Below are 12,797 nucleotides of genomic sequence, written 5' to 3'. Positions count from 1 at the left end.
TTGAGAAGCTTTTTGTAACCTCAGAGAGAGGTCATTCAGCTGCAGAACTACCAGGTAGTAGAGGAAGTCTAGAAGATGGGGCAATTCAAAGAAACTGGAAAAATATAGAGTGCATTTGAAAAACTCCTGCCGCGAAACAGGCAAACTTTTTTTTACAAAAGCGTGTAGCTAGAACTTGGTCCAGATTCTGTGCAAGTATGCAGATGCTTTGTTTCACAGCTAGTGACTAAAAAGCGCATATTTAACGGGACTGCAGCTTCCCCTGTTGCTGAATCAATTGCTGAACTGTCCTTGATTATTGTTTTTTAGCGGGAAGAGGACCAGGCTGTCGCCTCTTTCTTAATCAGCCGTTTGCTTCTGCCCGACTCATTTACTACAGTCTTAGACTTATTTGCAACATCCTAAATAAGTAGCACGATAACGAATGCTGCGGTGCTGCAGGTTCTGCAGCGTAAGCGTTATGGAATGGCTCTGACAGAAGGGAAGGAGTCGGCTAAGGAGGGGATCGTATTCGTGAGGAAAAGGGCTGTCGATAACATAACGGGCGTGAAAAAGACAGCATAGTTGCACGGAGTTCAGGAGACAGATGTTGTTTGCCTGCGGTGGGTGAGGATTTGAAGAAAAGCTTCTAGGATAACTTCAGAGAAAAAAAGAATATAGCTATTTTTATATTATATTTAATATATATTATATTTGTATATAAATACGAAAGGATTCTAGTAGGAGCTCTCCATATGCCTTCCATTTCACCTAGAAGGTTTACCTTCTGCACTACGGTTCCAGTGTGTCACCACCTTCTGTGGGCGTCGTGCCTACTGCCAAACACCAAAATTAGTAACCCAGTATCCTTACAAGAGTTAGGTTTCCTTTCAGCTTTATGTAAAAAATGAATAAAAATAAAGCTATATCAGGCAGTTTTTCACAGAAAAAGAAATTCTCTTAAGAATCAAATAGCACTTTCTCTTTTTTTTTTTTTTTTTTGAGTAACAACAAGCACTTTACTGAAAAGACTATTTGAAAAGCAGTTTATTTCTTCAGTCAGTGAAACTGTTAAAAGTAGGTTGGGGCATCGAGGAATAAACATGCGTAAAAATGTCAAGAGAGACATTTCTGGAAAATGTTTCTTTAACATGGTGATCCTTTGAGGCTTAAAGTGCAAGATTAAAAAGGCTTCTAAAACTGATTGGCTTTGTGTTTTATATGGCCAGGGGAAGGGATTAATGGCGGTGGCTTCCTCAGAAGGAGACTTTTTAAATTGCACAGTTGCCTATGAGAGAGAATCATCTGCCTGCTCAATAATTCTAAGTGTCCCTTAGGATTATAATTTGTGTGAAAATGTTCTGAAAGTTGGAAGATGTGGCCTTTTGCAAATGTTGAAGTCGATTCAAGAACCATTTATATTTTCAGAGATTTAACTCAGCTGTTGTTATGAGTGTTTAAAATGTCGTGGCATCGGGAGATGTCAAACATGTCAGATTCGTAAGTTGCTCTATTTGAAATCACTATTAAAATTAGATGTACAGTCAGAGGGCTGGAAAACGGTTATTTTGGTTAAAAGGGAAAAGAGACTAGTTTTCATAATTAACCTTTTATTTTTTTACTTATCCCTGGTGGAAAAAGTTGAAGAGAATTAAGTGAATTTGGATTAAAAAAAGAAGATATATTTAAACAACTCGTAGTAGATGAGACAACTGTTGAGAGAACATTGGAAATCGTCTTGGTTGTCCGTGAGACTGGATAGTTGCTTCTTCACTATCACAATTTTAACACTACATTCCTTGTCTCTTTTTTTTTCTTTTCTTTTTTTTTTTAAAACAGGTGATTTTAAGCTCTGCTATGCTTCATGCTATGTCATCTGCATGAATTTTGCCAGCATGATACGCTATATTCAAAGAAATTGTACCTAAATAAAAAAGGATTGGGGAGGGGGGAACACAAAACACTGTGTCTGAACAAAATACTGTATGGCCTAATATAGAGACCCCAGCTAAGACTTAGAGATGCTGCATTAATAGACAATCAGTGGGTAATTATTTATGAAACACTGTTGGGAATGGTCTTAAAAGATGTTACTGCTTTGAAAGCAGTTGGCAAGTTGTCTTTTTTTTAAACAAGAAAGGTAAAAATTATTTATTTTCAAATATGTCAGACTGAATTTTGAGTTTCTAAGCAGTGTTGATTTCACAGTGTCTTGGGTTTCAGTTTTGTATTTTTTTAACTGGCATTAGATTTGTATACGTAAAAGAAAACAAACAAAAACCCTAGTGCTGCTCATATTGACGTCAGGAAATGTAGATACAGTTCCCTGGTGTTCATGTGACCATTACTAACTGTCAATTTTTTAACGGAATAAATGTAACTCATTTAAAATTTTGCTTTTTGTAGCTTCTAAGGTTCTAGAAGTTTTTTTTTCTGAGTTGCTTGATGTCAATTTTAGCCAAGTTTCACAGTGAAGTGCTCTCTTACCCTTCCTACAGCTGTAACAAAAGCACTCTCTCCCTCCCACCCACAGAACCGACTTGTGAGAAGTTGCTTGATGTCAATTTTATCTTCTCTCCCATACCCAGACAAAATGACTTGTGAGATTTCAGTAAAAACGCATTCTGTATTTTTTTTTTTCTCTTCCTTTGTCTTCTCTCTGTATCTCTTTATAAATTGATGCCTCACTCTAAAGCCTAGAGACCTTTGATTTGTGTATTTATGTTACTGCCTTGGAATTTCCTCATGCAGCAAGGGGCTGAAGGTGCACAACTTAAAGCCACGGTGGTGTCTCCGTGTGCACGGTGCCCGTCCTCTCCAGCTGCCGGAGCAGCACTGCAGCGTGTTCATACCTACACGGGGAGGCCTTACTGAGCATCACCCTTCCCTCGCTCTCTGGCACGGGCAAAACATCCTTCTCTAATTCTTGCAGCTCCCCTCCCCCTGGGTGTTTCTTCTGCTGGTGGATTGCCAAAGAATAATATTTTTAAGGGAGCGGAGCTGATGGGAAATGTCAGCCGTGTTGCTGAAAAAGGAAGCGGAGATGGGTGTTCAGCTGAGGGCGCAATTTTGTTCAGAGCGTGCAGCTCTGGCTTTGAAGAGCTGTGTGGTAACTTGTAACCTGTCAGGGTGGTCTAACCCTTTCGCCCTGCTCAAAGTGTAAACATTAATAATTTGAAATTTATTAAATGTTGGAGGAAAAGGTGGGGGGGAAGGAAATCCTGTAATTGAAACTGAATGCCCGAAGAAAAGGATAAATACACTTAGACAGTTTTACAGTCTGCAGTTCTGTTCTTTCTGTAATATTGCACTGAATGGCCATGTCAAGATACTGATCTTTTGCCTTTGGGAATTAAATAATATTGCACATGTTGCATATGTTACTTCCATAAACTCCCTGTGTCCCAGGAGTCAAAATTAGCTGTAGAAGTACTATAGTCATAGTTAAAAACTGTCAACACCAACCAGTGATAAGGCTAATAGCATATAGCAAGCAGGATTATCGGTTTTCTTATATTGATATTTCCAAAGTTCAATTTTATTTTTCCACAAACTTATCAAGAAGAGCAGCTGTAATTATAGCTGCTGCCACACCTGAAGGAGTGCTGTTCAGTGGCCTTTTGCTGCTGTTGAAACTTAGAAACAAACAAGAAAAAATGCTTTTAGGAGAATGCAGCTGTTAATTATTCATAAAGATTAGCCATCCAAAGGTTAGTTGCACTTCTGAGTCTGATGCCTTAGCAACATACATTCCAGAAGACAGCAGCTCTTTGTGGGCAACATGAGAACACTTTCCAGGGTCTTACTCGCATTCTTTGTAGCACAACGGTCTATCACTGTCAGACCCTTTGGCAAATATGTTTTCACTTGGGAAGTAAATTTAAATAACCCAGAAGAAATATGCATCTAGATGACATGACACGGATAGATGGAAAGTGATGCAGGTTAAACGTGATCGGTACCGACATGGACAAAAGGCTGTAGCTCTGACTTGCCAAGGGTGCTGACTTCAGGGGCTGTGCGAGGTCATCTACGGGGAAAAAAGATGCCATGTCAGTATGGCAAGTGTCATTACATTATTTCTATGTCTCTGGCAATTAAGAATAACTCTGGTTATATTAGGATGAAACTGCCTGGTCCTCTTAAGATAAGAAATGTTTTTTTGTTAAGTACATAAGTTCTGGGACTAACACGGAGGTAGGCTCAACCACCAGCCCCTTTCTAGAAACAGGCTGTACGACGGCTCACGTGAGGGCAGTGGCAGCATTCCAACTGCAGCACGGCCACAGGGAGGGGAAGCCCCGATGGCAGCAGCTGCCTCTTAGAGCACTCACTGAACAGAGCCCCACAGATATTTCCTATTTTCCAGACTCACTCTCTGACAGATCGCAGAAAAGAACAAGCCCTGGCACCAGCCCTGCATATATACCCCTGGTAGCATTGCCCTAGGAAGAGCAGGCTTCCTCGTGAACTGGCCCTGTACTTTGGTTCCATAGGTTTCCTTTGAAAAACTTTGTCCTGGCAGGACAGGAGATCAGACATTTACCTTAATCTTTGCATATTGCACTTTGCCACTTAGAGTGTCAGGAGCCAGGCTTTACCCAAGGGTCTTGAATAGACACCTTCAAAAATAACAACCACAAGCTTTTCTCATTTCAAAACATCTCTGCTGATGTGAAATACTTTTTTTTTTTCTTTTTTAACCTAGTGGAACTGACCATCATCTCCATTTTTTATCTGTTGCCTGGAAATGAATGTTGCAGGCAGCACACGCTTTTAATCTCTGCCATGCGCACATGCAGGCAGAGATGCAAATTCTGGCTTTAGATGCTGCTTTGGAGGTTCCTTTGACAGTGACCAAAATCGCCCCAGGAGCGAGAGCTGCAGGACAGGTGGGGAAGCTGTGGTGGACAGATCCCTAGTTCCCATGTTGCAGATGCAACGATTTGCAGACCCTTCTGTTGGACACTTAAACACTCGCTGTATTTCACATTCTCCAGCTATGAAAGAACAAGAGACTGCAGAGAACTGTGCCTAGCTACCTTTAAGTGTTCCTTGCACCTCTGAAAATGCAAGGCAACCACCAAATCACCTCCATATAAAAGGAAAAGAGAGTTTTCATTTCGACATTTTTAATATTCTCTATGTACCGGAGAGCAGCTCAGAAACTACCACTGCAGGACTGAACTACAGGGGCAGTTGTATTTCTTCCACACACAAGCTGAGGCACTAAACAGCCCTCCTCAACCTCTCAGTGACAATTTCATAGCTTGGGCATCCCTATCAACATTACGTCTCACCCACTCTGATCTGCTCATGCACAAATTCCCCTCAGCCTTGGTGCTTTAACACACAGGCTTAGCTCCTGCAAGCTGGTAAATAACTTGTCAGAAATGTATCTTGGAAAGGAGGAAGCCAGGGCTACAAGGGAGCTGCTGAAAAGACAAAATAATCCCCACCCAGCCATGCTGTTAAACACATTTCAGCTCACTGAGGATTGGGAAAGAAATTAGATTAAGGGTGCAACACGCGTGCCTATTGAAAGCAATCAGACATGCCCTACGGCTTCCACCTTATCTCTTGGTATAAGGACAAGTAGAGCCAGTTTCTTTCACTAAGAGACCAGTAACTTCCACTTTGGGCACAGGGCAGCAGAAAGAGGGAGTACAGAATTAATTACTGCTCACATGTGGCAACATCTTGAGCTCAAACCACGAGCTCTCAGCTCCCCCTCCTCTGAATTTGGATGGCATCACCATCAGTCCAGGGCTTCTTCAACACATCTGCCTTCAACATCTGCACAGGGTGTCTTAGTCCAGGGGCCAGTGACACAATGCACATATTCTCCCAAAGTCTGTTTTAGCTCTAGTAAGCAGGATTGCGTCACCCTACCAACAACACCCCCACCTCTTCAATTAGGAACCACTTCTTAAAGCAAAATACTGGGCAAAGACAAGGTTTTCATGAAATATCTCAAGTGTCCAGGTATTTCCAGACAGAACTGTGCCACAACCCTCTCCAGTAGCAATACGCTAGAAATACAAGAACAATGAAAGCTGCTACAATTCCAGCCCCTGAACCAGCCAATGGGCAAGAGAGTCCGCTGGGGTTCAAGCGCTTTGAGACGCAGTGGAAGGCCAGCAGCTGTGCTGGAGTTGGTGCAGCAGACATAGCACTGCTAAAAATATGTCAGTGGAGTCCTCCATCCCCTTCAACAGGGCTTCGGTTACATCCCGACTAGGTGCTTTAAATTGTGAAAAATTCCAACAGGAGCGTGACAACATTAAATCACTATAACTGGTAGCAACTACTAAAGCATCTTTCAAAACTTTTACTAAAATTTCATGAGCAATCTAATGCTATAATGGATTTCCAAGGTTAAGTCAATGTTTTTGCTTAAAAAAAACCCCCAACAAATAAAAACCTCAACAAAACCCACTATGCAAACTAACTCCTACTTGCCAGCTAGCATTAGAGCAGCCAAACACATTGCAGTGACAGGTCAAAAGCTGTACTTAGCATAATGCATAAGTGTGTAATAGTAAAATATAAATACGGAAGCTGCAGAGATTTGTTCTGCCACTCTACACTTACCTCGTCAAACACTACGTTAAATAGCTTCATTTTTTTCTGTTGATCCTAGATGTTTTCATACTAAAATAGCTATAACCAGGTTATATAAAGTTTGGAAGGCTTCTACATTAGCGTATAGTCAACTGATTTGGCTTTTTTGATTTTGAGCAGTTTTCAGCACCATCAACTGCTGCACCAGTTACTTTACCCACGACACATCTGTATGAACATAGAGCAGTCCAGCATCACAACTTTTGATTAATACAGCGAGTACTTGCCCAGTAAACAGTTAAAAACTTAGGCTCTTCCCTATTTTGGGCTCCCTGTTCTTGCCTAGTTTTAACATGACCTCTGCTACAAATCTCCTCCCACAGGAGTTGAAACACACCAGGGACAGAGTGTGTGTTTGCAGGCTGTGGGAAAGAGGCTGCAGGTTTTGTTCAAAAGAAAATGAAAACAAACAGAAAGAAACCCTGAAAAACCGCATCACCAGTCCATAGCAGTGCCTCGCACAGTAATTAGCAACAGTACTGCCAGCAGCACCCTTACTTCAGGCCAAGACATGAACATTTATACCCAGAGCCCAAAATTATAGCCTGTTTTCATGCCCCTGTGTGGTCCTACAGTTTGGGAAATGTGGCATTAAGGGGTTTTCTGGGCGGAGAAACCTAAGAGAAAGATTAGAAACTGCTCTGTGAGCTACAAATGAAACAGTCAAATTTGTAATGCTCCGTATTACTTGACTTCAGTAAAAGGCAGATTCACCGTATTAGAAACCGTATCTTCTATTTTACAGGACTGTTACCGAGTAGATCTTAGTGGGTTATTTAAGCCATTAGCTCAGAATCCAAATCATCACTGAAGAGCAGAGAAAACACGTATTTCTGCAACTCACAGATCTTCAGTGGTCAACTTTTTCAAAGTCTTTATAACACTGGCATTTAACAACTTCTAAAATTTAGCAAACTTTCCTCACCCTAAGTATGTAATCACCACATAAACCTTTGTGGCAGTAACTATGGGAACCATCAAAAACAATACTGAAAATTACTCAAATGGAGACACTGTATTTTATTAATACTCTTCCAGATTACATTTCTATTCCTAAAAGAAAAACCAGGAACACATCTAAATCTAGATCTAAGAATTCCATTCTGGTTCAAATCCTGGGAATAGAACACTGTTAAGCTGTACGATTTTATTACTTTCCATTTACTTTAATATTTCAAAATAAAATAATAAGTCAAATAGTACTTGCTCCAGACAGATTGCATATTGAACATGGTAGGTTGTTAATCACCACACATCAACTTCCTGATAAAAATCCCTGATTAAGAAGTTTTCCCTCTAAATTGTTTATAAAATTCTGTGTCAGTGGCTCAGCCACTCAGTGGTATAGGAACCACTCCCAAGTTTCTTGTTGCTTAGATTATCCAGCCTCCAGCGCATCGTGGAACTGAAGTCCTTGGAGGTGGGAGCCCAGCAGTTTTCTCCTCAACACCTTCTGTTGAGCATCACAGAACTAGACACAGTTTGCTTCAAGAAGCCTTAGGAATCATCTCTTGAAGAAACAGGGAAGGTGGTCATGTGTAACAGAGGAAGAAAAGATGAAGCCTCAATATTTATGGGAGTAGATCCTCAAAACTCAGCTGAGCCAGGTCCAGCAAGCGAGAAAACCACGCAAATCCCACCAAGGGAGCAGGCATCACAGAGTAAAGAAACCAGACAATAAGCAGATCTCCATTGCAGAAGCTGTCCACAAATGTGTCAGTCCCATGAATCATTCGCTATAAAAAGTTCAGTGTCGTATCTTCAGTTCTTGTTTAACTATAATTCTGTACATTATATACAAAAACACACAAGGATAGCTGCTTGATGCTTCCAATCGTTCTTTCGCAGGGATGAAAGATTTTAAAAACCAGAGTCTGGACTTATAAACAGTGCAGAAAACGCAAATGCTAAGAAGACAATGCCTCCTATGATTGTCACTGAAAAGAAAACGCAAACCAAAAAGAAATTAGATACTGAAAGTTAAATATCTTCCATGACACATTGTAGATTATTTTTTTTAAAATGTCTGATTCCCAAATAACCTTAATTTAAAACTTACATGGCAAACAGTAGATGTTGTTTCTAGCTCAGTGTCAGGATGCCCGTATGCCATTCCCCTGTCTAAGTGCACCTACAAGAATATATTCTGGTCCTTAGAAAGAAGCTTTGTTTTACTAGTTGAGCTCGTATAAAACTGAGCTTGATACCCACTGTTGAGTGTTTGGTTGCTGGGGGAAAATAAGATACAGTATTCTCATGCTGGAACGAGCTATCAGGTAAGAGTGACATATTAATTAGTATTTTTTCACATTTTAGGTAACTATATTGAAGGAGACAGTTTAAAAAACATTAACTGCTTACAACAGCCACAATCTGCTAGAGGCTAAGACAGTATTCCGGGAAAGCACTGCTGGATATGTTCTCCTGCTCTTCTCTAAACTGTTGGGGCTAGATGGATCCCTGGTCCAACCTCACAAGGTTATCCTTGTAGCCAAAGATCCACCCTGAGCTCATTAGGAGCACATGAAATCATTGTTAGATTCATCACCAATTTCTTTAGCAAACAAACATGACACAACACACATTTCCCTGTTTAAAGTTTTTTTTCACAACCTCTGCAACTACAAAACAAATGCTCTGAATAAACATATCTCACTACACCACAGGATTGACAGCTGAAGGAAGCTGCTATCTAATCTAAGGAAAAACAACATAACCCAATGTAACCTTACTGGCCCTGCCCATTACAGATAGCAGGTGTGATAAAAAAACAAAAAACGAAGCCACTACATTTATGCCAGTGACAGAGTACCTTTTAAAGCTTTTATATGGCTGGCATAATTTCTAAGTGTGCAGTTCTCTGGCTCACCTGGAGGTCTGCACTCAAAATTGTGAGAGAATTTCTATTACCCACTGTAGAACAATCCCTACCAACTATTTGAAAGAATGTATTTCCTTCCTCTGGAGACCATCTAGTCCAACTCCCCTGCCAGAGCAGTTTCACCTAAAGCAGGTTGCACTTGGTGGTGTCCAGGTGGGTTTTAAATGTCTTCAGGGATGGAGACTCTACCACCTCTCTTGGGCAGCCTGTTCCAGTGCTCTGCCACCCTCACAGTAAAGAAGTTCCTCCTCACATTTAGATGGAACTTCCTATGTTCAAGTTTGCGCCCATTACCTCTTGTTCTGTCACTGGGCACCCCTGAAAAAAGACTGGCCCCATCCTCCTGACACCCACTCTTTAAGTATTTATAGGCATTGATGAGATACCCCCTCAGTGTTCTTCAGACTACACAGCCCCAAGTCCCTCAGCCTTTCTTCATTCCCTAATCATCTTCGTAGCCTTTTTCTGTATCCTCTCCAGCAGTTCCCTGTCCTTCTTGGTACTGGGGAGCCCAGAACTGGACACAGGACTCCAGATGCAGCCTCACCAGCGCAGAGTAGAGCAGGAGGATGACCTCTCTCATCATGCTGGCCACACTCTTTTGGATGCACTCCAGGATGCCATTGGCCTTCTTGGCCACAAGGGCACACTGCTGGCTTATGGCTATCCTGTTGTCCTGCAGGTCAGCCCCTAACCTGTACTGATACATGGGGTTATTCCTCCCTTGGTGCAGTACTCTACAAGATAATAGCAAAGCAAAATGTGCTTCACCTGTGTCCATCTTCAAACTTGGAACTCCAATATCCATTTTGGTTCCTAATATCAGATCAGTAAACTGTTTTCAATTAAGGTTGGACCCACTGGAAATACCCACATGCTCAGACTCTGCCTGGCAGGAGTGACATGCAGCCCTGGGAGCAGTGCAGGGGCACCCCCAGAGGGGAGAACTGACTAAATGATGGGGATGAGATGGAAGACACAGATTCAAAAAAAATAAAAAAAAGTTGTTAGGTTTTCCAAAAGTTTTGAGAAACACTGTTCCCAAACTCATTGCCACTTACACCACAAATATTACCATATTTTCAGAGTTGGACTGAGTTTTCACTTACCCGTCCTAACAGAAATTTTTTGTGCTATCATTCTCCCTCCAATAACTGCTAAACCAGTGCACAGGCAGTGTCCCACTGTTCCTCCTACTGCCACACCATAGGGGTCCTGAGGAAGAAATACAGAAAGGAAATGTAAGCACAGTTGAAAACCCACTTGTCTTATGACAACCTCCTGCCATGAAGGAGCGATGCCTTGATTCCCTGGTTGCACCCTGTCAAGTACGGAAGAAAATACTCTCTGGTATTTGCTCTGCTATCCATCACTGCCTTAAAGAGCACTAACAGCATACATCAGCTAGCAACACAGCCTCAAATCTAAACCTGACTCATACAGGAACATACGGCATGTTTCAACTACGAAGCATCTTCTAGTTGTTAAATATGGATCCAGGAATCGCTCTGCTGTACTTAAACAATTGAACAACCTCTAGATAGAAGGAGGCAGCTGTTGAGAAACACAATATGCATCAGCTGGAAGAACATCAAGCTAATCATAAAGAAAGAGAAAAATAAATGCATGAACTGCAAATGAAAGCTTTTAGTAGCTTTGTAGTACTTTGTCCAACTTCAGAAGCTTGAGCTCCACACTCTGCCCCCGACCAATCACCCGAAGAGGGAAGCATGAAAGAAGTTAAATCCAGAGGATAATAAACTGTTTTCAAGGCTTATTGTCAATGACAGCTTTCAACATCATAACAGCTACTCACTATGTGAACAAGTCCACTATATAAATAGGTTTCTCAGATCTGCTTACAAATGACACAGGTAAGGGCAGCATAAGTATTGAACAAATCATAAAAAGACTTCAGCATTAGAAACAGAAAACAATCTTTTAATGCCCGATAACAAAGGCAAGGCAGGAGCATGACTTACTGCTGTACAAAGATGAACGAGAGAAAGTGGAGTTGGGTGCCCTGCATATCTAAGTGAGATTTTTAGTTTTAAAGAAAAAAAAAGCTGCTGCCATCATGAGCCATGCATGAAAACTCTAGCAGGCAGACAGCAAAACTGTCCAACTTTTGTGGAAATTATACTGTATGAAGAAAAGACAACACTGACAGGCCAAAAGAACCAAAACCACAAGTCAGTGAGAAAAGGTGACAAGCACCAAGCAGAGGACAGGCAGGAAACTATGATGGAGTGCAGGGTGGAAGCAGGGTTGTGCCAGTAGAACACATTTGCTTCCAAGATCTGGACTCAAAATTCCTGGAAATCCCCATCTCCATGTGGTCAGCAGTTACCTGTAGATCCATCTCCCCACATTCCCTAGAAAGTAACAAGCGCTGCCTGGAAGGAAACAAGTTAGGGATTGCTTCCCTCAGTGTAGTGTCTCCAGGAGCATAAGTGCTCCGACAGAGAAGCTGAGGCAAAGCCAGTGTAGTAGGACACTATGGAGTTTTATTTTGTTTCCTTTAAACAGACAAACAATTCTTACATACAGTAGACTACTGGGGTGTAAAATCAAGTTCTTAAGGACTGTTGTCAAGACTAGATTCATAAAGACAGACTTAACTCATTCTGCTGGTATATGCACTGAGAAAGCCAAATAATCACTCTTCTCCTCCAAAGAGTCCTGATTTTTGTTCTGATATGATAGACACTACTCACTCAATGAGCAGTCATGTAGTATTTGGTTTTCTTTTTACCGAAGAATGTATGGTCACAGCTGGCTTACCACACTGCTCAAATCTCCATATAAAGATAATTTTTTTTTCCTCACAAGCATTTCTGTAACATTCCTACTATGTATCTTAGTACTTCACAGACAAGGACTTATCTGAACATACTATGAAACATGGCTTTAAAACAACCCTACAGAAAAAATGAAAAAATATCCAGATCATAACCATTCTCTGCCTTTTGAAGGCCAAGATCAAGACACCTTCAATTCATTTTTAGTATTTGTTTTTGCTTCACTTATACAAACACTTCGTATGCCAAAAGCACAACATCCCACGATCTTCAGGTGCAATGCTTAATATTCCACAAACGAGAAAACAGAGTCTGATGGAAACTTCCCTACTGGGTCACTAAGAAAATGCAAACCACAAGTCACCAACTTCTGAAAAGATGGGCTTGAGCAACTTGCCTAGCACCATATAAAAACTGGAGCAGAGGCAGTAACATCTCCTCGTTTTCCAAAACGGCATGTGACTGCCTGAACAATGAGATCGTCCTCTCATCCTGCTGTTCCCTGCCTTGTT

General features: G+C 41.3%; 1 protein-coding gene across 1 annotated transcript in view; it reads right to left on the bottom strand.

Moving 5' to 3' along the window:
- Positions 1 to 8,136: 8,136 nt before the first annotated feature.
- The window catches only part of TMEM165 (transmembrane protein 165), a 10,560-nt gene continuing 5,899 nt past the window's right edge, over positions 8,137 to 12,797 (bottom strand). Inside the window, exons 5-6 of the mRNA XM_009870064.1 lie at positions 10,594 to 10,699; positions 8,137 to 8,540 (exon numbers count right to left, since the gene is read on the bottom strand). Of these exons, the coding sequence (XP_009868366.1) occupies positions 8,464 to 8,540; positions 10,594 to 10,699 (183 nt within the window). The 3' untranslated portion in view covers positions 8,137 to 8,463. The remainder of the gene's footprint in view (positions 8,541 to 10,593; positions 10,700 to 12,797) is intronic.

The sequence above is a fragment of the Apaloderma vittatum genome, unplaced genomic scaffold, assembly GCF_000703405.1.
Source record: "Apaloderma vittatum isolate BGI_N311 unplaced genomic scaffold, ASM70340v1 scaffold18615, whole genome shotgun sequence".
NCBI classification, from domain to species: Eukaryota; Metazoa; Chordata; class Aves; order Trogoniformes; family Trogonidae; genus Apaloderma; species Apaloderma vittatum.
This window is presented reverse-complemented; position numbering and strand designations above follow the sequence as displayed.